The sequence below is a fragment of the Leucopleurus acutus genome (genome assembly GCF_964270905.1).
Source record: "Leucopleurus acutus genome assembly, chromosome: 14".
Taxonomy (NCBI): Eukaryota; Metazoa; Chordata; class Mammalia; order Artiodactyla; family Delphinidae; genus Leucopleurus; species Leucopleurus acutus.
Genome location: NC_139156.1, coordinates 59,241,669 through 59,266,466, shown reverse-complemented (window position 1 = coordinate 59,266,466; position 24,798 = coordinate 59,241,669). Strand labels below are relative to the sequence as shown.

At 39.1% G+C, this 24,798-nt stretch overlaps 1 protein-coding gene across 1 annotated transcript; it reads right to left on the bottom strand.

Moving 5' to 3' along the window:
• Positions 1 to 354: 354 nt before the first annotated feature.
• Positions 355 to 23,734, bottom strand: ANXA7 (annexin A7). The gene is made up of 13 exons (XM_082854094.1): positions 23,674 to 23,734; positions 20,126 to 20,180; positions 17,680 to 17,884; positions 16,975 to 17,076; positions 16,298 to 16,362; positions 11,535 to 11,637; positions 11,221 to 11,315; positions 8,299 to 8,412; positions 7,890 to 8,060; positions 4,802 to 4,972; positions 4,647 to 4,722; positions 3,456 to 3,568; positions 355 to 1,041 (listed from the first exon to the last, which is right to left on the bottom strand). Exons 2-13 carry the CDS (start codon positions 20,177 to 20,179, stop codon positions 919 to 921), a joined length of 1,392 nt encoding a protein of 463 aa, XP_082710220.1. The 5' UTR covers position 20,180; positions 23,674 to 23,734; the 3' UTR covers positions 355 to 918.
• Positions 23,735 to 24,798: the final 1,064 nt, after the last annotated feature.

Sequence of the window (24,798 nt, the reverse complement as noted above, 5' to 3'; positions counted from 1 at the left end):
CATTTGTATTGATACTTTCCCTAACCTACTGTAATGCTCAACATACTCGATAAGTAATTGCTCAGTACTGGGAATAAAGCCAGGTTTGAAATCACTGACTCCCTGAACTACCTCTCCAAAGAGCTAGTATTTAGTCTCCCAGGAAGATGATTTAAGCCTCGTTTATTCATTAATTCAGCACCTCTTATGTGTCAAGCTTCACTGTCTTGAATCATGATTAAATTGCAACTAAAATTAAAGTCTTTCATAAATTTTTTTAAAAAATCAAGGGCCAATAAAGATCTCTAGGCAGTCTCAGTAGACGTAAAAGTAGGCTATATATTTTATGCACATAAACACATAATCCCTCTTTTAAAAGTTATTACAGGCAATACTAAACTATTTTCTATGTGGGAAGTTTAGTGTTTATAAATATAGAATACCTATTTATGTAAAGTAAGATGCAAATTGCTCTTCTAGGTCAAAAGAGCTGAATTTTTTAAAAAAATAATACAGTTTTGACATATTACCAACTATAACTGTCCAATGGAAGGCAAGGGTTTTTTTTAAATTCAATATTTATTCAAATTTATTCAATACTGAATTTTTTATTCAATATTATTACACAGAATTACAGACTGTTGTGACTTTTATTCAGTTTGGTATCCTATTTAGAATAAGAGCAGTGAGAATTATGCTTTACAAACATTGCATTATTACTTCATCATTGTGATATGGCTTTACTTGATCGTATATAGAGAAAAAAATAACATTGGAATTAAGGCAATAACCACATGTGCAAACCAAGCACAATACCCTGACACAGTCTTTAGTACAAAGCTCTTTTGGTTAGGTGAGGATTGATGTTGCTGCATGCAGGTCAGTCATTGCTTTGAAGGATAAGCTCTGAATAGCTTCACTCATTTAAAAAAATCTCTCCTACTGGCCCACAATGGCCAGAAGAAGCCTTCGGTAATCTCCACTCGTATCACTTGCAATCCTTTTGCTCAGGGTCTTCTGATACATCTGACTGAACATCTGTTTTATTTGTACAAGATCAATCTGCATGCAAGACATGATATTTTTGATATTAGAAAACAGCTGTTAAAGAAAACTGATATTAGAATTATTCTTTAATAGTGAAAATATCCTAATTATAACCAAAGCAGAGGGGAAAAAACACCAGATGACTGGCATTTTATAGCTAGCATTCATACCAGTACTAGTGTCACCCAGTGAATGTCTGATTCACTGTTCTGTAAAGATATTGAATAAGGGTGATACTAGTTTCATCTACTATTCCAAATATATTAGTCATTTAAAAACCATTTGATAGAATGGCTATTATCAAAAACACAGAAAATAACAAGTGTTGGCAAGGATGTGGAGAAGTTGGAACTCTTGTACATTGCTGGTAGGAATGTAAACTGGTGCTGCCACGGGAAAACGGTATGGTAATTCCTCAAAAAAATAAAATAAAAACAGAATTACCATATAATACAGCCATTCCACTTCTGGGTATACACAAAAGTGAAAGCAGAGACTCAAAATTTGTACACCCATGTTCACAGCAACATTAATCATAACAGCCAAAAAGTGGAAGCAACCCAAGTGTCCATTGACGGATGAATGAATAAACAAAAAGTTGTGTATGCATACGATGGAACATTATTCAGCCTTAGAAAAGAAGGAAATCCTGACACATGCTACAATGTGGATGAACCTTGAAGATGTTAAAAAGGACAAATACTGTATGATTCCACTTATATGAAGTATCTAGAGTAGTCAAATACATAGGACAGAAAGCAGAATGGTGGTTGCCAGGAGTTGGGGAGCAAGGAGAATGGTGAATTATTGTTTAATGAGTTTTCAGTTTTGTAAGGTGAAAAAGTTTTGGTGGTGATGGTTGCACAACAATGTGAATGTACTTAATGTCACTGAACTGTACACTTAAAAATGATTATAATGGGAATCTTGTGTTACGTATATTTTATTATAATTAAAGAAAAAGGGATCCTGCTTAGAAAATTAAAGTCTAAAAACAAATACACAAGAAGGTTTTTCCAAATACTGTATTACGGTTCTCTTTTAAAAAATGATTTACCTTCTTTCATATAATTTCATAGCATATGTTTTCTTTTGATTAAAAAGAAGTCCACTAAATAAACAAAGTCAAAGAAAGGAATACATCTGAGGCTATATTTAGGTAAAAAGATAAATATAAAATTTTTTACAGTTATTTCATAATTAAGTGTATGCTAAATTTTAAGAATTTTTATGTCCAATGGGATTAATCTGCATAGGTCTTTCATACATCCCCCCCACACCTCGTGGCTTTCAGGATCTCAGTTCCCCGACCAGAGACTGAACCCAGGCCATGGCAGTGAAAGTGCCAAATCCTAACCACTAGACCACTAGGGAACTCCCTCATACAGTTTTTTACATAAGCAAAATGAAAACCAAAAAATAAACATCTGGAGTTCCCTGGCGGTCTGTTTCACTTAAGCAAGCCTGTGCTTTATACAATCGCTACCAGCCGTGAGAAAGAGAGCCCTTTCTTAATGTCAGTCCTGAGGGATTGACAACCAACTAAGGAACTTCTAAGAAATTAACATTCTAAGTCAGACAGAGAAAGACAAATACTGTACAATTTTACTTATATGTGGAATGTAAAAAAACAAATGAACGAACATAACAAAACAGAAACAGTTATAGACACAATGAACAAACAGGTAATTGCCAGAAGGGAGGGGGTTGGGGGAAGGAAAGAAATAGGTGAGGGAGAGTAAGAGGTACAAACTTCCAGTTGCAAAATAAGTAAGTCACAGGTATGAAATGTACAGTGTGGGGAATATAGTCAATAACTACGCAATATCTTTGTAAGGTGACATGTCATAACTAGACTTATCATGGGGATCCTTTTGAAATGTATAGAAATATCGAATCACTATGTTGTATAACAGAAATAAGCATAGTGTTATAGGCCAATTATACTTCAAAAATGAACAAACTCATACAAAAAGAGATCGGATTTGTGGTTACCAGAGGTGAGGGGTTGGACAGGGAAGATTGGAGAAAGACAGTCAAAAGGTATAAACTTGCAGTTATAAGATAAGTAAGTACTAGGTATGTAATGTACAACGAGATAAATATAATTAACACTGCTTTACATTACATATGAAAGTTGTTGAGAGTACATCCTAAAAGTTCTCTTCACAAGGGAAAACATCTTCCTTTAATCTTGTATCTATATGAGATGATGGATGTTCACTAAACTTACTGTGAAAATATTCATGATGTATATAAGTCAAATCACTATGCTGTATACCTTAAACTTATACAGTGCCGATTATAAACTTATACAGTGTCAATTATATCTCAATAAAACTAGAAGAAAAAAATGTGTTTAATATTGCTAAGAAAAAAGGATCAACATTCAAAATCAAGTAAGATCAGACAAACAGAGAAAGCCTCACCTCACTTCGAGTGACCACAATCCTGACCAGGGTGGAGTCATCTGTGCCGGCACCTTTCATAGAATGGTACAGCCTCTCAGCGAAGAAGGCAGGGCGGTTCAGGGCACACTGCACTGCAAGTGAGAGACGCTTCAGACGTGAAATGACTTGAAAAAGGTGTGCACACACCATCTATCACTTCTAGATGCTTTTGATCATTTTCTATGTAATCATCTCAGAAATCTGAGGTGAGCTGAAGATATTCTCCCCTTGACTTTTCTCAGCCTCCACCTTTCTTTCCAGCAGCATCAGACAGGCTACCTTCAATTCTACAAGATTCCCTCTGGCCAAAAAATCCCATTTTCTCTCCATAGATGCAGTCATTAGCTTCTTAACATTTTCCCCCTTAAAGTGAGAAAATCTGTAGCAACTGTGCCCTGGTAATATCTTACTTAAAAGGAATAATGACTAAAATCTGAATTCTAGATGTCAAATATATCATTTGACTGAGAGAAGGATGTAAGATACACTCCAATATAAAAAAAGAAATCACAGATTTGAGCAAAGATTTGAGAATGATAATAAGAAATCTGACATGTTTTCTCTTAGGAAAATTAAATTAGCAAAGTCTCTTCCTGCAGATGGTAGAGATGTACTAACTATACATCATTACATTAGCTACAATTACTATAGTAGTATTTGTAAGATATTCAATTGCTAATATCAATGTGTTACTAATAGTCTCTTTAGTATTATATTCTCCATGAGAATGAAATTTCCATTTCATTAAACATCTGAATGTCAGGACGCCAAAAACTGGGTTTTTAATTTCCAAATGGAAAAGGGTCTCATTGGGCTAAGTACTTGAAAGGTATTTTGGAGAGCTCAAAATGACGCTTTGTGTGGTGGCACTCCGTAGTTCCTTAGGGCTTTCCTATTCACCTTAATGGAAATGCTACAATCTATCATATATTTTTGTATAGTCCTCAAGAAGGGCATAGAGAATAAAGACCAAATAATTTCAAAACAATCCTATTTGATCACACCACCAACCATTCATAGAGAATTGCATATAAAAACAGAGGGTTAGCTTGGCCTCTGCCTAAGCAGATTCCAGGGAGGCTATATTAATAATCACCACTTAATGGGAACAATTATTCAAAGCCTCACTCATTTACAAACAAAACAAAGCAAAACACTAAAGTATCTTACAGATGGTCTTCAAACCACTTTCAACACTTCCAGAAAACTCACGGCCGACACTGCTTAACAAATCTCGATTAGCCACCTGTAAACAAAAAGTGTAGTGGTTAAAATATTTTCACACCTTAAAATAGAAGCCAAATCTTCAAAAGAAAAGCTCATACCCTGCAATAGGCCTCCATGGTAGCTTTCAGCTGAGGAAAGCTTCTTGTGGCAAGAATCATGTTAAAGCAAGATTCATCTGTCCCTAATTTCCCCTCACCAGCCTGATAGAGACGCTGAGCATCTTCCTGAGCCAGCTGGTGGTTAACATTCTGGTTCTCATCGCGATTTCCCTGCAAAAGAGGAAGGCAGGAATTAGAAGAAGGTGATACAAGTTCTATTAAAAAAAAAAAATTTTTTTTCTGGGACTTCCTGGTGGTCTGGTGGTTAAGACTCTGCACTTCCACTGCAGGGGACAGGTCCCTATGACAGGGACACGGGTTCGATCCCTGCTCAGGGAACAAAGATCCTGCATGCCATGTGACAAAAAAGTAAAATAAAATTGTAACAGAAAAAAAAAAGTTTTTCCAATCTAGTCACTTCTGGATTTAAAGGAACAATTTACTAAAAATTAATGCATAAAGTTTGTCACACTTATCTTTCATTTCCAAAGAAACTATACTAGTGTAACTAGTACTTTATTACACTGCCAACTTTGGATTTTATATGACCATGGTTTAATGAGGTTATATTAAAATGAGAGGTTTTCAGGGCTTTGAGAGCTAAATTAAATCAGAAAAGGTTTCCATGAAAAATCACACACACGTTTTATTTTTGAAAGTATGGAAAATTTTATTAACATTCACTTTAAAAAGCTTTCTCTTGGTACACCAAGAGAAAGGGGTTCTTAAAAAAGTTACTCTTCAGGGTTTGGTCCTTGGTTTAGAAGTTTTGGGGGTTTTGTTTTTGTTTTTATTCAATAAACATTTATTAACAGGTATTAAGAGACTAGGCATGATAGAAACCACAAGGACTGGAAGTGACTATGGCCACTCCATTCCTCCCATTAAGGAGATAAAAGATGCCTCCACAATGAGATTAGGGTTATAACTGAGGTCTCTGGGAATTAAGTGCGGGCTCAGAGCAGGGAATGACAAATGGCCCAGGAGAGTCCAAGAATGCTTCTCTGAGGAGGTGGCTTGAAGGGTGGTAATTGGGCCAGGAGAAACAGAATGGTGTGTGTTGAGACTGCAAAGTATGACACCTCCAGAGGCTGTGGCCACACACACACACTCGTGATCTAGCAAGTCCTGAACACTAACAATGCAGCCACTTCTATCCTCCGGGAGAAAGCCTTCTGCCACCAAAGGAATTTCATTTTTCACTTCTCTTGTGATAGGGTCTACTTCTATCGGTTCATGTTCTGAGCCAATAAGCACCGTCCCCTGTTCAGTTCGGAGAGAGAAGCACTGAGGTTTCCTGGAGGCTGGATATCCCTGAACTCCAGGGTCTGAAGTAACTTTAGATTTCTCATGATGAAGCGACTACTGAGCCACGCTGAGGACCTCCTCTAATAGGAGATATAAACTACCACTCAAATAAATTATGAGTCTGCTTAGCTGGGATTTAAGATCAATATGCATTATACTGAGTTCCGCTTTGTATTCATCCATATAACTGTAAGGTATGGAGCACTTGCTTTGTACCAGGCTGTATTAGTCAGGGTTCTCCAGAGGAACAGAAACAACAGGATGTGCTAAGTGGTGGGGACACAAGAAAGACAGGGCCCCTCCCCTCAAGGAATTTAAGTCAAAGGAGGGAGTATATAATATGGAGGTTTCATGAACGTCCTTTCATTCATCCAAGTGTAATCTTAATATACAAGTATTTATTATGAATGTATACATGAAAATGACATGTGAGCCTTTTAGAAGAAGTTATAAATAACTCAAGTACTGCTAGCCTGTACCAATTTATAGACCAAACTCTTCACTGGGAAGAAGAGAGGGAGGGCCTGGGCCTGAACAAGAGTAAAGCTTAGATGGGTAGTTGGTTTCTCTCAAAAATATCAATAGAAACACAAACCCAAACAAAGGAAAGGCTGCCCTCTGGAGTCTCAGTGTCTGTCTGAGCAACAAAATGGAAAGGTGTTCCTTGAAGGTGAGAAACTGTCTCCTGAAGAGCACTGGGCACAAGGCATGTGTAGAAGCATATTCTAAATGGGCTACTGAACACAGCACAGGCAAAGGAGCTCAGGAACAACTCCCCAGATGATTGCCTTTGGATTCAAGCACACAATGCAGTCCCATTTTCCTAGGAAGCCACTCCCTGGAATAGGGACCTTTACTTTGAAAGATGGCTGGGCCTTGAACCCTGCATAAAGAAATATTCAGCACCTCATTAAAGTCTTAATAATCATTTTTTAGCATTAACTCTCTGGTCCTGATTTTCTTTTCATGCTAACCTACTCCCCTGCTCTGTTACTCTGTTGTGGGTAAATTCAATGTCCTCCCATCCATTTGCTTTCTTTTCTCATTTCCATACCCATGCACTTTGGCACACTGTCTTTTCTGCAACTACCTCCCTTTGCTGTGAAGAGCCTCTCCTCTACTTTTAGAATCTTCAAGACTGTCCAACCTGTGCACTAGCAGGATAGCCAACAACTCCTGATACTGAATCAGTGTGCTAGTATTTTGCCTCATCTCTTTCAAATATACCCTGATTATCTCATTCTAAGTGTATTTGTAGTATCATTCCAAATACCCTATTTGGAGAATTTTCTACCACTTTTCCAGCACATTTGGGGAATCAGAACAAGGAGGGTACTAAGCACAGTACCCACAGTACTAAGTACTGTGAACGCTGAAACATTTTCTGCATTTCTGGCTCTCCTCACAGTCCTCACTCTTGTAGCACTTGCACGGCGGACCTACATACCTTCAGTTGATGGTCCGACTTAACTGGCAGTACAGTGCTAAGCTCAAAAGTACAGATTCATCGCCATTCTAAGACACAGAGCCTCAAGTTGATTTCTGATTTCATACAACCTTAAAGAGGTTAATTTCTGATTCCTTACAAAGGCCAGATTTGCAGAAATAAATTTCAGTAGTGACTACAAAGAAACCTGTACAGTGGATTCTGCATTGTCCCTCTTAAAGATGTCAAGATTCCAAGGGGGCTAAATATTAAAAGGAATAAAGAATGGCCACCGGCAATAGGCAGTAAAAAATGTTCCCTCCACCAACACCCAAACTTTCATGCTATACTCACCTGGCACATGGATACAAGTAAACGTTCAAAATGCCCTGATGTATCTGACCTAATGTCCTTTTCAAGGTCTCGTCCAAATTCTGATTGATAACATCTGACAATTTCTCTGATTTCCTGATTTGTTCTTGTGCATAAAATTTCAATCAATACACGTTCCTGAGTTCCTACTCCCTATGTGAAGTGAAGAAAGGGAGAATTATACAACAAATCATGAAATTTCTGAAAGTAGTTAAATCTTACTGTTCCATCAAATATTTCTTTGGCCTCCAGACCTGAAAAGCTCTATATATTCAGATGATATAAAATAATGTACTGATTTAGCTGTCACTATAAATTCAGAACTGCCAAAATTTATGGGGCTTTACATTTGAAATAGGATAAAATACTCAAAGTAAATGCCATATAGTACCTTCATTGCATTCTGTAAACTCCAGGCATCATAATACGTAGGTGGCATGAACAGGGCAAGGATCAGTTCTTCCATATTTCCACTTAACTCTGACTTAAGATCTTTGATTAAATCCTGTTAAATTACAAATACAAACTAAGTATATGTGCTCTCCAAATTTTGTTTTGCTTAAATTTTTTAAGGACAATATGAAAAAATGGAATTGAATTGCTATATGAAAGCCTCAATTGCTGTTCTGAATATTATATACTAAGGAATAAATATTTATTTTAAGTTTATTACACTCAAGCAGATATATTTTACTCATTCTATCAATAAACACTTAATAATAAATTTATTATAGTTCCACCACCACACTAGGTACAAAATAAGAGGTATAGGAAACAAAGAATAATTCAAATTAACAAAATGATAAACAGATATTTACTTAGTATAAGAAACTGTTCTTACTCTATGAGGAAATAGAAATTGTCATCATCGTGTTCTTATTTGAAAAGATAAGATAAACATTTTTAAAAAGTTAATATAAAGCAGCCTGTACTCCAGCATGAGATGAGTAAGTAGCACAGAAATAAGCTGAAATAGGAAAAGTTAAAGTGGGCTAGAGAGCTCAGAGAAAACTTTTAGTCCAGATCTTGAAGAATATGTAAAAATTAGCAGGCAAAGAGAAAGAAGAAAGGTATTTCAGGCAAGGAGGAAGAACACAAACAAGGAACAGAAAAGTGGTTCCCAGCCTTGGCTATATGCATTAAAATCATCTGCAGAATTTTTCTAAAAAAAAAAACACAAACAACACTTATGTCAAGAATGAATACCCAGAGATTCTGCGTGTGTTTTTAAGTTTGAAAAGAGATTATGATACTCAGCTAAGATTGAGAATCAACAGTATAGAGGCAAGAATGAGCAAAGCTTGTTCAATGGAACAAGACAACCAATTTTGTTAGAGGGTAATGTTTTCAGAGATTAGTAAAACAAAGTTGTAACTACATGCTTGGATTATTACCTTGAATACCAAGCTAAAGAGTGTGGATTTGATTCTGCATGTTGGGAGGAGTTGCTGGAAACTTTTACGTAAGAAAATGGCATTGATATAGCAACAACAGGCAGTATCAACAGGCAGTACGGACTATGACGACAGAGGCTATAAATGAAATTTAGGCTACTGGAATATTTAGGTAAGAAGTAATAAAGGCTTGGACTTGAGTGGTGGAAAAAAAAAAGGAGACAGAAGACACATTTTTAAAGAGCTCTTTTACAGATTAGATCAACAAGACATAGTCAATAACCAGTTGCTAGGACAAAGCAGTGCCTGGCATACAGTAGGCACTAAAACAATATTCACTGATTAATTGACAAAGAAGAGTGTGGGATCAAAGAAGACTCCAAGGCAGGCTAGAGGAATAGTATTTTTATTAATAAGAAGTCAAGAGAAAAGGTGGCTGTGGGTAAGGAAAATAGGCTGGGAATTTAGTTTTAATTCAAAGGTGCTGTATGAGGAAATTCAGGACAACAAAGCACAGACCACATGTGAACTAAAGAAATTCATAATGTGGAAAATACTTTTGCGAGAAAAGTGAGTCTGATGTTGAACCCTAAGAGAAACTAGAGTTTGTGTCACTTAATCAGCCTTAAGACTAAGGAAGTGGATTTTGGGTTGGGCAGGGAAGGTAGAAAAGATGAGGTGGGACCAACCAGTGGAACTCTACTTCCATTCTGAGAAAAGTAAACTGGATTCAGAGGATATCGGAAAATGTTTAGGATTCCTATCTAAATGGCAAACCAATGCTACCCAGTCTTGCCCTTTATATTTAAGAAACGATGACACCTTTCAGCCACAGAATCTTGCTGGATTTAGTCACTGATCATCCACTCAACAAATATTTAAGTGGCTATCTGTTAGTGTTCCTGTACTTGGTACTATAAATACAAAGATGAATATGACATGGTTTGCCTGATGGGAGCTCACAGTTTTGGGGAGCGGGCAGTGACGTTAATTACAGCAGAGGTTTTACAAAGTGCTATGGGACCACAGTGGAAGAAGCAGCCAAATTATGCCCAGAGCAATGAGAGAAACTTCACAAAGTAGCTTAATCAAGACAAATCCTGGAGAATTTGTTTGCCATGCAGGAAAAAAGGAAAAGTTTTTCCAGGACAAGAGAACAACATATACCAAACACAGAAGTATGTGTGCAGGGAATGGCAAGAAGTTCTATAAAGTCATAATACAAGATATGTTTAGAGGGAGGGAGAGGAGTGAAAGATGATACCAGGGACCAAAAATAATCAAGGGCTACATAAGAAGTCCTTGAATCCAACTGTAAGGAGCAGATTGAGAACCAAGCTACTGATCAGGATTGTGGTCATAATCTACTTTTTACTGAACATGTGTCACCTACCAGACATAGTAAATAGGTATGACTGTGAGATCAAGGACTACTCTAGAATTGGAAAGCCTTCTAAGAGAAATAAATATTGATGGGACTTCCCTGGTGGCGCAGTGGTTAAGAATCCGCCTGCCAATGCAGAGGACACAGGTTCGAGCCCTGGTCCAGGAGGATCCCACATGCCGTGAAGCAACCAAGCCCGTGCACCACAACTACCAAGCCTGCACTCTAGAGCCCACGAGCCACAACTACTAAAGCCCGTGTACCTAAAGCCCATGCTCTGCAACACGAGAAGCCACCACAATGAAAAGCCCACGTGCCGCAACGAAGACCCAGCGCAGCCACAGATAAATAAATAAATTTATTTAAGAAAAAAGAAAGAAAGAAATATTGAATACACCTCTCCTGGGGTCTCTGAAATCTAGTTGTCTCTTCTTTGTACTCACCAGTACGAGTAAAAAGATAGAAACCAACCTGACAGAATGCAGGGCGTAAGGCCACTGTTCATGCTCACTCCTGAAAAGGAAACAAAACATACCTTGCCATACATGGTCTTAAAAGCTGCTTTAATTTTTTGCCTTTGATCATTGGAACGATTGGCCACAACGTCTACAATTGCCTGTTCGTCTGTACCTGAAAGAACCATACATGTCTAAGTAAGGATGAGGTCTGTGTGGGGTGCTCCTTGATGACATCTTTTAGATGCTTACAAGGTGTCTGGTGCCAGATTAAATTGAGGGATGTGCACACAGGCTCACATATAAACTTGGTTTATGATATAAAGCTTATTTTTACTCTACATTCAATCACTTGAATTTGATTGTAAATGAGACAAATATATGTTTTCCTCACCAAAACCCTTCATTGCTTTACGAAGAATTTCTGCATCTCTCATGGCATCGAAGTTGGCAGCAGGTTGGATTGTTCCTTGAGTTCCCTGAGTCATCGAAGCAGGCTGAGAACAAGAGGCATAAAATCCAAATCAGTTATTGTGGTAATCATTTCACAATACATACATATACCAAATCAACATGTTGTATACCTAAAACTAATACAGTGTTATATTTCAATTGGGTCTCAAAAAACTGGAAGAAAAATAATATGAAAAAATGTTCAACATCTTATTAAAAAAAATACTAACTTAAAAAAAAAAGCCAACTCCGGTTTCTCTGCTTACAGGAAGACAACTTAAGACTTCTCCAATTATGGGACTTCCCAGGTGGCGAAGTGGATAAGACTCCACACTCCCAATGCAGGGGGCCCGGGTTTGATCCCTCATCAGGGAACTAGATCCCACATGCATGCTGCAACTAAGAGTTTGAATGCCACAACTAAGGAGCCCACCTGTCGCAACTAAGGAGCCCATGTGCTACAACTAAGGAGCCAGTGAGCTGAAACTAAGAAGCCTGCCTTCTGCAACTAAGACCTGGTGTGACAAAATAAATAAATAAATATTGGGGGGAAAAAAAAGACTTCTCTGATCATCACTCTTAGGCAAGGAAGCCAGTACTTAGGTTTTAGGATAAGGATATTTATTTTCATGGCTCATTCTGGAACAGACAGAGACTATCCTTCTCCCACCAAAAGACAGCCAGACACCAAACTTTCAGGAAACAAGAGAGTCAAGCTTGTGAAGATAGTCACAATCTTTCCATGCCTTGGTTTCCTTCTTGGTAGAACAGGAGGGCAAAAAAGAGATTGATCCCTGGGTAGTGCGAGTGGCAGTGTTTTATTTAAAGAATATAATAATGGCTTTAGTGAGGTAGAGCCAGACTTGCCCAATGAGATTTCAAACAAGCAATATACTTTTGGTAATAGCTCTTCATTTCCTGTACGGGCCCTGATTATTAGACATAAAACATTTTATAATAAGAAAAGCATGAAAATGAAATTGATGACTACAGACTCTGGGAGTTACAATATTCTTCATCGATTTTATAAGGAAATAAACCAGAAAGCAAAACAAGGACTATATGTTTTTAAATACAAATCTATAAAGAAATTTAAAAATCACCATATGACAAAGACCACAGTACTAAGTGTTTCAGGCAAGAATCATCAATGGATGCTAAAATCAGTGGGTAAAAGTATAATGAGAACCAAGATATTTGCATACTTTGTAACATTACAGCAGAAAACCTAGCAGACATCATCTGAAGCAAATGATCAAAACCAATTATCACCAGGAATGGGGTAAATCAACAACTAGTGCCTCCTGATATGATTCACTAGGGACACGACATCATTTCTGTGGTATTCCTGCCAAAATGGCATAACCTAGATTTAATCAGGGGGACTTATCAGACAAACACAAATTAAGGAATATTTCACAAAATAACTGGTAGTATTCTTCCAATGTATCAAGGTGATTAACAACAAAGACTGAAGAATTATTTCATATTAAAGGAAACTTAAGAGACATGACAACAAATGCAATGTTTCATCCTGGATTTGATCCTGAACCAGAAGGACATTACTGGACAACTGATGAAGTCTAAAGGTTGGGTAATAGTATTATAAAACTGTTATTTCCTGTACTGTATTTATGTAAGAATCTGAGTAAACTGTATGTATACAGGAATTCTGTATACAATTTTTACAACTTTTTTATAAGTCTGAAATTATTACAAAATTAAGTTTAAAAAATTTTAAATACAAAGCTATGAAACAATTCATTAGTTTTCTTAAAATATTCGAATCAGGGTTTAAGAGAGATGGGATACAGCAAGATGATATCCCTTCACATTTTTTTTTTTAATTTATTTATTTTTGGCTGTTTTGGGTCTTCGTTGCTGCACACGGGCTTTCTCTAGTTGCAGCGAGCAGGGGCTACTCTTCGTTGCGGTGCGCAGGTTTCTCACTGCGGTGACTTCTATTGTTAATGGAGCATGGGCTCTAGATACGTGGGCTTCAGCAGTTGTGGCACGCGGGCTCAGAAGTAGTGGCTCACGGGCTCTAGAGCGCAGGCTCAGTAGTTGCAGCGCACAGGCTTGGTTGCTCTGTGGCATGTGGGATCCTCTCGGACCAGGGCTCAAACCCGTGTTCCCTGCATTGGCAGGTGGATTCTTAACCACTGCGCCACCAGGGAAGTCCCCCCATCACATTTTTTTAAATTTAATTTTAATAATATATTTTATTTAACCAAGTATCTCTAAAATATCATTTAAAGATGCAATCAACATCATTTCAAAACATAAAATGATTCAGCTGCTTTCTAGGCAACTGAAACGGTATTTCGAGTTATACCCATTGAATACAGCAACAGCAATATGCCAACCAATATGCCCCTTTGTAGGGGCAAAGTGATTGGGGAGAAGGAGACCAGACCCTTCGACAAACATTTTTATGGTCGGTAATTCCTCCCACTCATCTCTACTCTCACGCCAACATTTTCTTCTACCAATAAGCCCTAACAATCATCCTTCAGTAGTTTCTAAGCCAGGAATGTAAGCAGAGAACTAACAAGAAATATTTGTATATTGGTTTTAAGGAAAAACTAAAATTATTCTACTTGTAGCAAATATTCAAGCAGAAAAAATTTTTCAACATATTGCCTTTACATGAGGCTTAATGTATCAAGCACTGATGAAAGTTTTCTTTGATGTAACCACTGTCACTAAAATCCTAAGCAGGGCAGAAGCTTCTGTTTATAATACACTGAACTAGACAGTAAGAGAAACTAACCCTCATCATGCACTATTTGACGACTATCATTTTCTGTCATCCTCTTGTTTCTAAAAACGAACAACCACCAAAAGACTTATTCCATTTTTCATCTGAAGGGAAAAATGGTTTTGTTTTATTCTTTGTTGAAAGTCTAAGTTTGAAGTGAATCTTCATCAAGAATACTATCATTCTGCAGGCATTATACTGAACTCAAAGAAATCAGGGTCTATATTCTTGAGGTCAAAACTCTAACTACAGAGGATTTCTCAGTACAGCAAAGCCCATACTATCTGCCACCAAAAGTGCCACCCTTTGCCTTCCATTTCATTCCAATCTTCCTGCTGAAAAACTGCCATAGAATTAGAATTGGGTCAATCAGGAGAGGTCACCTGGCCCCAAGACAAAAACTTTCTTTACATCTTCCTATACACACACACACACACACACACATACACACACACCAACTTCTATCAGGGGATTTTCAGTGACAGGGAGCTCACCCCTCACAAGGTAGTCTATTTCACTTCCATCTATTCCACTTTCCATCTCCCAAAATCTACTGCTCTGTAACTTCCTGGTTTCAATTTAGGGTCGTAATTGTTATGCAAGATAAGCTGCATGTGTATGTGTGTTTTACTTTTAGTGTTTTTATGTTTAAAAATCTTTTATATTCAGTCATAAAATGGTGTCTTTAAAAGCAAATGCATGCTTAAACTAAACTAAAATAAAAATTCTCATAACAAATGATTAGAATAACTACAGATTTATAATATGATTAATAATCAACAATTTTTTTAAAAAAGGATTGAAAGCAATTTACTATGGGCTTTGGAGGAATATCATTTACTGTATCAGCAAAGTAGCACTGTATAACAGAGACCACTGGTCTGAGAGGCAGAAGAGCTAGGATCTAGTCTCAGCTTTGACTTTCACTAGCTGTGTGGCCTCTCTGGAGCTCAAAAATTCCTCAAATCTGGAAAGGAAGCCAGAAAATGGCTAAGTTGTTTTTCTTCCAATTCTGTAACCCCTTACCAATCCCAGCCTAAAAAAAGCTTTAAAATGCTAGATCTTTATGAATAGACAATATGAAATGAGAAAATCAAGATAAGGTAAACATAAAACTGCTTATGTTCCTAGTAACTTGCATAGGATATAAAAGAATTAACAAGTCAATTAAAGAATAAAACTTAATATTAAAATAAGGAGCTATATTGAGATAGGGCAAAGATTTGATATACGGGAGACCTTCTGAGACTCCTGAAAAATCAATTTAACAGACATTAATTGACTACTGTATTTAAAGCCCTGCCAAGCACTACAGGGACATAAAGATAAAAACAGATACAATGAGCCCTCAAAGAAGTGGTGAGAGACAAATACAGGAGAAATTAGAAACAAATGAAGGCATATATAGGAGATCTAGTGATTAGTGAACATTAAAAAACCTTACTCACTTCACTGCTATAATCCACAGAAACAGGAGAGAAAACAGGATAGGAAGGTAAGGATTCTGTATTGATCTGAAAGAAGAGTGGAAAGATATAAAGGTAAAAAAGGAAAACAAAACCATACTTCATAAAACACTGCCAGAAATATCAACCACCCAGTCACCTGAGTTCATAGTTATACTGCCAGCAAGGGAGGAGGAAAAAGAACTAAAACCAACGCCAAGAGTCCAAGTGAATCACTATGAAAAAGAGTATGGGTGTCATCACCTGTGAGAAGGGACCTATGTTTGTCTTATTAAAGTCATCAGGACAGTACTTAAAAGCAGGTGGACCAAAGAGCATGGAGTCTAACAGAAGCAAAGATTAAAGTCTTAAGTGAACTGTTTTAGACCATCTCCTCTGCTTCATGGAAACCTCTAATGTTAGCAAAGGAGTAGTGCCCTTCTTTAGCATTATCCAGTTACCCAGACTAAATTTAAATGGTAGGGAAAAAAAAAATACCTGACTAGGGTAAGGAGCTTGTCCTCCAGGGTACTGAGAAGGCATCGGTCCCCCAGGAAAACCACCTACATATTAAGAAAAAATACAGCAATCAGGTCTTAACTGATTTAATTTTTCAAAACAGCACTGATTTATTATGAATATGGAAACATATGAGAATATTCACACTATTTATTCACTAGGATAATTTTTAAGTTTTATAATTTACTGAATCAAAAACCAACTTTGGTCACAAGGACCTTTTAAAATATTCCATGTCCTAATTTCTTTAAAATAATTTAACATAATTTCTTTATAAACAATACTCTAAAGAAAGAACAAAACACTTGAACCAGATTAAATTCTGATTCCATCTGGAAAGGATGACAGGACATAGTTCTGGGGGTTGTTTTCTTTGTGCTATACTAATGAGCAGAGAAGTTCCTGAAGGTTTTGCTTTTTGGCTTCAGGACAGATAATTTTTTTTTGATTGAAAAAATAGGTCCTTATTACCATCTTGCTGATTAAACTTTTTCATCAAATTAATACACTTCATGAAACCATATACTACCTAAGAAGTATTTAGTATAAACGTTTACTAAAGACGATCCCAAACATAAACTACTAAGTTCCTTCAACAGCAACTGCAAGATTCAAAATATCAAGCTACTGTTTTTCTCTGGAGAGTTAGTACATACCAGGTAGTGGGACCTGGGATGGGCCCCCGCCATAAGACTGTGAGGGTGCCTGTGGATAGCCAGAAAAGCCTGCTCCACTTGGTGGGGCTCCAAACCCTTGGCCTGGAGGAAGAACAAGAGAAAAAAAGAAACAAACTACAGTGACAGTTCTCATGATTGAAGTGAAAACTTTAGAAACAGTAGAAGAAAATATACTATTAATGCTATAGCAGTAGTCCCTTTTGGTCTAAATTCAATTTCTCAACAAATCCTTCCCCATTAAAAAATAAATTTAAAAAAAAGGTTACTTCATTCATCTGCCTTAATAACTTATAATACAAAAGTGCTAAGATTTTTGTTCGTTTGCTTGGTTGGTTTGGTTTTTTACATACTGTGGACAAAGCTGTCCTAAGGTCACAATCATACCAAATGAAATATCTTAATCAGTTCTTAAGATTACAAATTATCAACCAAACCATTATATATTGGTCCTTTATTACCATGAGATTTATTCTAATTCTTTTCACAACAGAATTTTGGAGACTGCTCCCAGCTTTCATGCCTCCTGAGAACCTTTATCCTTCTATCTTGCCAGCTAGGTCCTTACTGTCTAAGGTAGAAAGTAGGCTAAGAGCAACTCTGACCTCGTACAAAACAAGAAGGAACCGAGAGGATTAAAGAGAGAAGAAAAAAAATGCTATACTAATTCCACAACCCAGGACTCACCTCCAGGATAGGATGGAGCTCCCCCTGGCTGTGGGGCACTAGGATAGCCTCCAGGGGCAGGGTAGCCTCCAGCTCCTGGGTAGCCTCCAGCTCCTGGGTAGCCACTACTTGGTGTTGGTGGATAGGCACCTCCTCCCACTGGAGGAAAGCCACTAGGATAAGAATACTGACCAGGAGGAGGAAAAGATGACTCCTGACCCGCAGGCTGAAAAACCAGAAAAATTTTCAAATGAATGTGATCGCCGAGAAATAGAACCTAGCTAAGGAAACAAACAAAGATAACTGTTAAGGTCTAGCTTATTCTTTTACATATTAAAAAGCCCATTAGAAGTCCTGGTATCTCATACTAGTTTATCAGTATACCAGTTTTTCAGGACACTTGTTTGTCAGAATTCAGTTATATATAAATCTACCTGTGTTAGGCAAGAAGGGTCTGTTTCTCTATTTGGGAGTAAGAACCAGGCTCTTTCCAAACCTCAAGCCTTCAGGAACAACTAGCAAAGCTCATTAGTTCCTTCATTTTCCTAGCACCTGGAAATAATAGGAAGATTTGCCTCTCTACCCTAAAGAGAAGAATTCATGGCTTTCTTGCAACACATCTGGACCTGTGCATAACAGGGGGAAAAAAAAAAAAAAAGGTGACCTGAGTCATATACTGGGTGTGACATTTTGGACCTCAGTTCAGCTCACACAATGTCTAAGTGTGGAGAGACTGTTACATGTTCACTAAACTTTTTCCCAGGCCACAAAACTAGACTACATTTCCCAGGACCCTGTTACAGTTAAATAGGACCATATGACTGAATACTGGTAAACGAATGTGGACAGAAGTAACATACACGACTTCCAGCCTGGTTCCCTTAACTTTCTGCCCAATCCTCTAAGCTCTCTCTTCCCCTCTCTTTTCCTTCATCTGCCAGCTGGAAGCAGAAGATCCAGTGGAGGACTCCAAGGCACTAGAGGATGGTAGAGCCAATATACCAAGGCACTAGAGGATGGAAGGAGCCTGGGAACCCGCAAGACGACATGGAACAAAGCCTCCTAGCTCCCCACCACACCCTTCCCCCGGCCACCCCCACCACTGACTTCCAGGAGACTGAAGTAAGCAAGTAATAAGTTTTTATTGCTTTAAGTCATTGGGATGTTAGGGTTGTCTGTTTTAACAATTAGCTGATATTGACTGAAATGGTGCTCAGAGTCTAGTTTAGTACATAGGGACCTGGGAACATATTCATAATTCTCATCTCTTCAATGATAAATTCAGGAGAGCTATATATTCACTTTACATAAGAATATACACATTATCATTAATCTGTATAGGCCCCTCTTTCTATTCTCCCAGAGTTAGAAAGAAGCCCTGCATACTTATGAGCATAAAATTGAAACACAATTCTTACTTATGCCTCAGCTATGAGGTTAGTCCTCAGAATAGTATAGACATCAACAAGGCAGAACTTGGTAGCACATTTATAACATGCATTCTAAATACTAAAAGTCTCAGAAGTACTAATCCAGGGACCTCTAATCCACTGCAATTTGTTACCTATGAGTCAAGCTCCTCTTAAGTTTTTTTTTTTTAAAGATGTTGGGGGTAGGAGTTTATTAATTAATTAATTTATTTTTGCTGTGTTGGGTCTTTGTTTCTGTGCGAGGGCTTTCTCTTAAGCCCCCTCTTAAGTTATTTTAATTCTTCTAACACAAAGATTAAAAACCAGTAACTCAGGACTTCCCTGGTGGCACAGTGGTTAAGAATCCACCTGCCAATGCAGGGGACACGGGTTCGATCCCTGGTCCGGGGAGATCCCACATGCCTCTGAGCAACTAAGCCCGTGCGCCACAACTACTGAAGTTGGCGTGCCTAGAGCCCGCACTCTGCAGCAAAAGAAGCCACCATAATGAGAAGCCCACGCACCACAACAAAGAGTAGCCCCTGATCTCTGCAACTAGAGAAAGTCCACGCACAGCAACGAAGACCCAACGCAGCCAAAAATAAATAAATACTTAAAAACAACAACAACAACAACAACAAACCCCAGTGACTCATAGGATCGATTTAGTTTACCTACATGTTGTACTGAATCATACAGCATTTAACATTTTAAAATATTCATTTCCCAATTTTAAAAATTGGGCAATTTCACATAAAATCCAGATTGTTGGCTTTACTTGAAGATATGGAATTATCCAGCAACACTGGGTCAGCCTCCCTGCATGGGCACATGCGGCTTAACCTGACTAACTGCTGCCTTTCCTCAGGTGAGCCAAGTCCCTGTAGTTCCCCACAACACCTGCCTTCACTCATGAACTCTACTCAGTACTTCTGGCCATTTGAATTTATGACCCCTGCTCTAGCATATTTGTAAGATCTGTCATGGGCTGGCTAGTTCTATACAAGATCTGTGCCAAGGACATGAGCTATTTTAGTATCATAAGTGGCAATACTTACAGGATATCCAGGGAAAGCTGGGTAGCCTGTGGGGGGATAGCCCGGGTACGACATTCTGCAACAACAATAAAAAATGTCTTCTGTAATTCCTATAAGGATTAAGGCCTTTGAAGATATATTTTGTCATAGGGTTTAATCAAAACACACCTTCTTTCAAAAGAGTCTAGCAGGCAGACTGATTCAGTAGTTCTGAGATGGGGCCCAAGATTCTGTATTCCTAACTAAGCTTCCAGGTGATGCTATTGCTGCTGGTCTGTGAATGATATTTTGATACCAGAATATTTTGGCATTTCTGAATCTACCACCTAATTTGCCAAATTTTTCAATATGTGTTTTGGCTCGTCTCCCCAATACAGCTACAAATGATTTGTATTTCTTTTTTATCAAGACCCCAAACAATGACATATACATACTATTACATATAAAACAGGTAACTAATAAGGAGCTACTTTATAACACAGGAAACTCTACTCAATACTCTGTAATGGCCTGTATGAGAAAAGAATCTAAAAAAGCGTCAACATATGTATATGTATAACTGATTCACTTTGCCATACACCTGAAATTAACACAACATTGTAAATCAACTATACTCCAATAAAAAAATTTTTTAATAAAGGACCCCAAACAAATCCAGTTCAACATTTACAAAAGCCCACTATTTAATAAGCACTGTCCTAGGTGCTGATACAGAGATGGGGGGAGGAAAATGAGAAAATAAATTTAAGTTATTATAGTGCTCCTTATGACATAAGCACAGTATAGAAGCTAAAAACTTGCTAAATTGAGAATGAATGGGCGTATATTTAGTCGAAGTTGAAAGAAAATAAGAAAACTGATCCAGTCAGTTTTAAAACAGTCATTTGGAATCCAAAGACCTGGATGCAAAGGACGTTAAATCATTTTTTGCTGTCTTCTTCCCCAAGCCCAGTTGATAAAAAAAAAAGGAGTAAAGGAGAAACAATATCATCCAAGAACAGTCAGATGGACCAAAGGTAAAAGAGGTCAGGGTCAAAATAAAGTGAAAAAGTCTGAAAATAATTTATGGGAGAAATTAATAATTATTTTATTTATTATTATTATTATTTTTTTGGTACACGGGTCTCTCACTGTTGTGGCCTCTCCCGTTGTGGAGCACAAGCTCTGGATGCACAGACTCAGCGGCCATGGCTCACGGGCCCAGCCACTCCGCGGCATGTGGGATCCTCCCGGACCGGGGCACGAACCCGTGTACCCTGCATTGGCAGGCAGACTCTCAACCACTGCACCACCAGGGAAGCCCAATAATAATTTTAAAGGCAACAAGTTTTATAGCACCAAAGACTACAAAAACAATTTAAATTTCTAAATCTCAGGAACTGTTCCAGTGACAAAGTCCTATTTCTACAGCCTTTAGCTACTATATTAAATATTAACTTTAAAGGCACTAGAGGAATTACGTCAACAAGAGTTTCCGAACAGAATGAAGATAAAGACTATCCGTACATGAGAAAACTTAAAGCAACTTTAAGAAAATGAATCTGGGTACATTTTGAAGTATAATTATATAAAAGACTAGAATGCAATTCTATTTCCAGGATGTACCTCATAAAAATACTTACACAAATGCAAAATTATATACGTTCAAAGCTATTCATTACACACTATTTGTGACAGAAAAAGGTTGGGAATTCCCTGGCAGTTCAGTGGAGAGGACTCAGTGCTTTCACTGCCATGGGCTGGGTTCAATCCCTGGTCAGGGAACTAAGATTCCGCAGGCCAAGTGGCATGGCCATAAAAAAAAAAAAAAAAAAAAAAAAAAGACGGTTAAAAACAATCTAAAAGTCCATTAATAAGGAACAGGTAAAACAGATTATGGATAGCCATACAATGAAGTGTTAGGCAACTATTAAAAATGAGCAGCTCTCTTTTTACTCATATGTGAAACCACTCTAAGTCATATTAAGTGGGAAAAAAGCAAGATGAAAAACTACATAATTTGCAACCAAATGTGTAAAAATTACATTTATTTGCTTGTATATAGAAAGAATATCCCTGAAACTATACTCAAGAAAGTAGGAAACAGTACTCCACTGCCTCTGGAGAGGAGAGCTGGGGCATAACAAGGAGATTTTTCAATGTACTAAAAAAAAGGGCTAAGTGTCCTTTTGGAATTATGCATGTATCATCTATTCAAAACGCAGATTGAAAAAGCTTTTGTAAAAAGTTGAAACAAACCCGAGTTTGGTGACTCAACAAACTACTCAACTTTGCCCAAGGAATAATCAGACTATACCAGTGAACCAGAACTTTTATTTCCTTTTCAACATCCTCCGTCAGCAACTACTTTTAAAAGACTAGAAAAGCATTCTTGGTTTTCCAAACCATCTCCACCCAGTGAGTCAACTACTAAAAGGGGTGGGTCTCACTATTCAAGTCTCAGAGATGGCATGAAGCCCAGGAACACAGGAGGCAGCTGTTGCAAATTTATGAAACAAATACAAAATAGAAAGGGTGTATGAAGATGGCCAACAGCAGATACTACAATTTTCCAAAACCTGCCTCTTGATTGGGAAAGACCATTTAAATCTGTCAGCAAGGGCCCTTCAATAAAGAATAGGAGGCACGACTAGGCTCTGCATGGACAGGGTAGGCAGTCACCACCAGTGAGGACTGAAAGGAGGCTTCACTTTGCAGTGGTCAAAATTCTCTCTTCTACCTCCCTATCTAGTACTTGAACTCCTTCCCTGCCTGATAGGTAACTCATTACACTCATTATCTAATTAGGACAGATTATCAGATCAGCTCCCCACCAGCTGGCAGAAATTAGAGAGTTTAAAGGCAGTTGGACGACTTCTTTTCACTTCTGTCACTTTATGGTAGACATCAGCCATCTTCTGTAGAATTGTTCACACAGGTTGGGCTCAAATCAGCACGTTTGCTGCTGCTAAGGTACTAGGAATCAAATCTGGAATGCCACTTCCCTGAATAGTTCCCAAGAATTATAAACCTGAACCAGTGTACAGTTTTAGGCTTCCGCATTCTGTCCTAGGTTCACTAAGCAAGTACAAACGTCCCAAGTTTCCCTAAATTTGCTGTGTCACCAGGAAGTCTAGTCACCAGCCGGACCTAGCTTTCGGTGCTGCTCACCGGTTTTCCTACTCAGCCCTCCTTGGGGTCGTTTCAGCAGGGCCATCCTCTGGCCTCAACCCCTCCACCTGTGGTCCACCTGCCTGCGCGGGAGGCCCCTCGGGCAGTGAGCTCCCTCGGACCTCCGGACAGCCAAGGGGCACAGACGACTGGCGAACAAGACTTCCCGTTGCCCGGCCGCCTCGCCGATCCCGCCCTAATGCGCTCCGCCCGAACGCCCCCACCAGGCAGCCCGGGTCCCAAAACGCGCACACCGAGTCGCCGGCCACTCCCGGGGCCCACAGGCTCCTCCAGCGCCCCCCTGCTCGGGGACACACGCGGGGCCCCGCCCTCTCCCGGCTGGCAGGCCTCAGAGCAGGCCGGGGCGAGGCGACCGAGGGGGACGAGGGGTGGCAACGGTAGGGTACGCCGTTCCTCACCTGACCCGGTGGAGCAGCGTCTCGTCCCAAACTGATCTCGGGCAAGATGGAGCCGGGGGCGGGCCCGGGAAGGGCGGGGCGCCGAGGGCCGCCGCCCGAGGCCGTTAGGATCGCAGGGGGCGGTGCCGACAGGGCCAGTCCAGGCGGCTGTCGGTGCCGCTGCTCCGGCTTTCCCTTCCGCCCCGCCTCGCCGCCCCACCTGCGAGAAGACGCTCTCTTCGGGTGCACCAGCCAGTTTTATCACAGTTCCTTCTGGGCTCTCTCAAGCCATTTGGGAAGTTGAAGCCGTCCTGAGGAATCCCGAAGCCCCTTCAGTGGTGGGCGGCAAAGAAGGGCTCGAAACTGGGAGGCCAGGGGCAGCCTCTCCGCCTGATGTGCCGTCCTCCCTATCTTCTGAGGACAAAGACGGTGTCTTTTATTAGTCCCTTGTGAATTGAATTAATATTTATGAGGCTCCTAGATAGTGGGAACAGGAGATGCACTAATCAAAACCACTCCAGAAGGAAGTTGTTAGGTGATTCCAGGCTCCCCTCACACTAGAGCCCTACCATTAAACATTTGAGGCAATTTCAAGGGCCCAGACCAGTATCTTAAACTCATTAAGAAAGTTTATATTCCAGAGCAAAGAACCAGTTGGCTATCTTTTACAGTGGTTCTCAAACTGTGGTCCCCAGACTGGCAGCCACCACATTATCTGGTAACTTGTTAGAAATGCAACTCATTGGGCTCCACCTTAGACCTAATGAATTAAATTCTAGAGATGAAGCCCAGCAATCTGTTTTAACAAGCCCTCCACGTGGTTCTATGCACACTAAAGTTTGAGAACTATTAACCTATTACTCCACATGCTTTTCTACCCAAAACCTTCCTCATGGGGGTGGGATAGGGTGGATTAAATTTTTAAGTGGCAAAAGCAAGATATACATGGCCCTAAAACAGGGGTGAAGTGGAAGGTACTTGAGAAAGGTCACTGCCAAATTTAAACAAAACTGCACAACACTCTGGATACCCAGCATTACTTCCCCAGCTCCCACCAATCGGTCTGGAAAATATTGGGCCTTTCTGTCCAATCTGCCTGGAGACCTCTGGAATTTAAGCATTCCCTAAGAAGCCTGTCCTTACTCC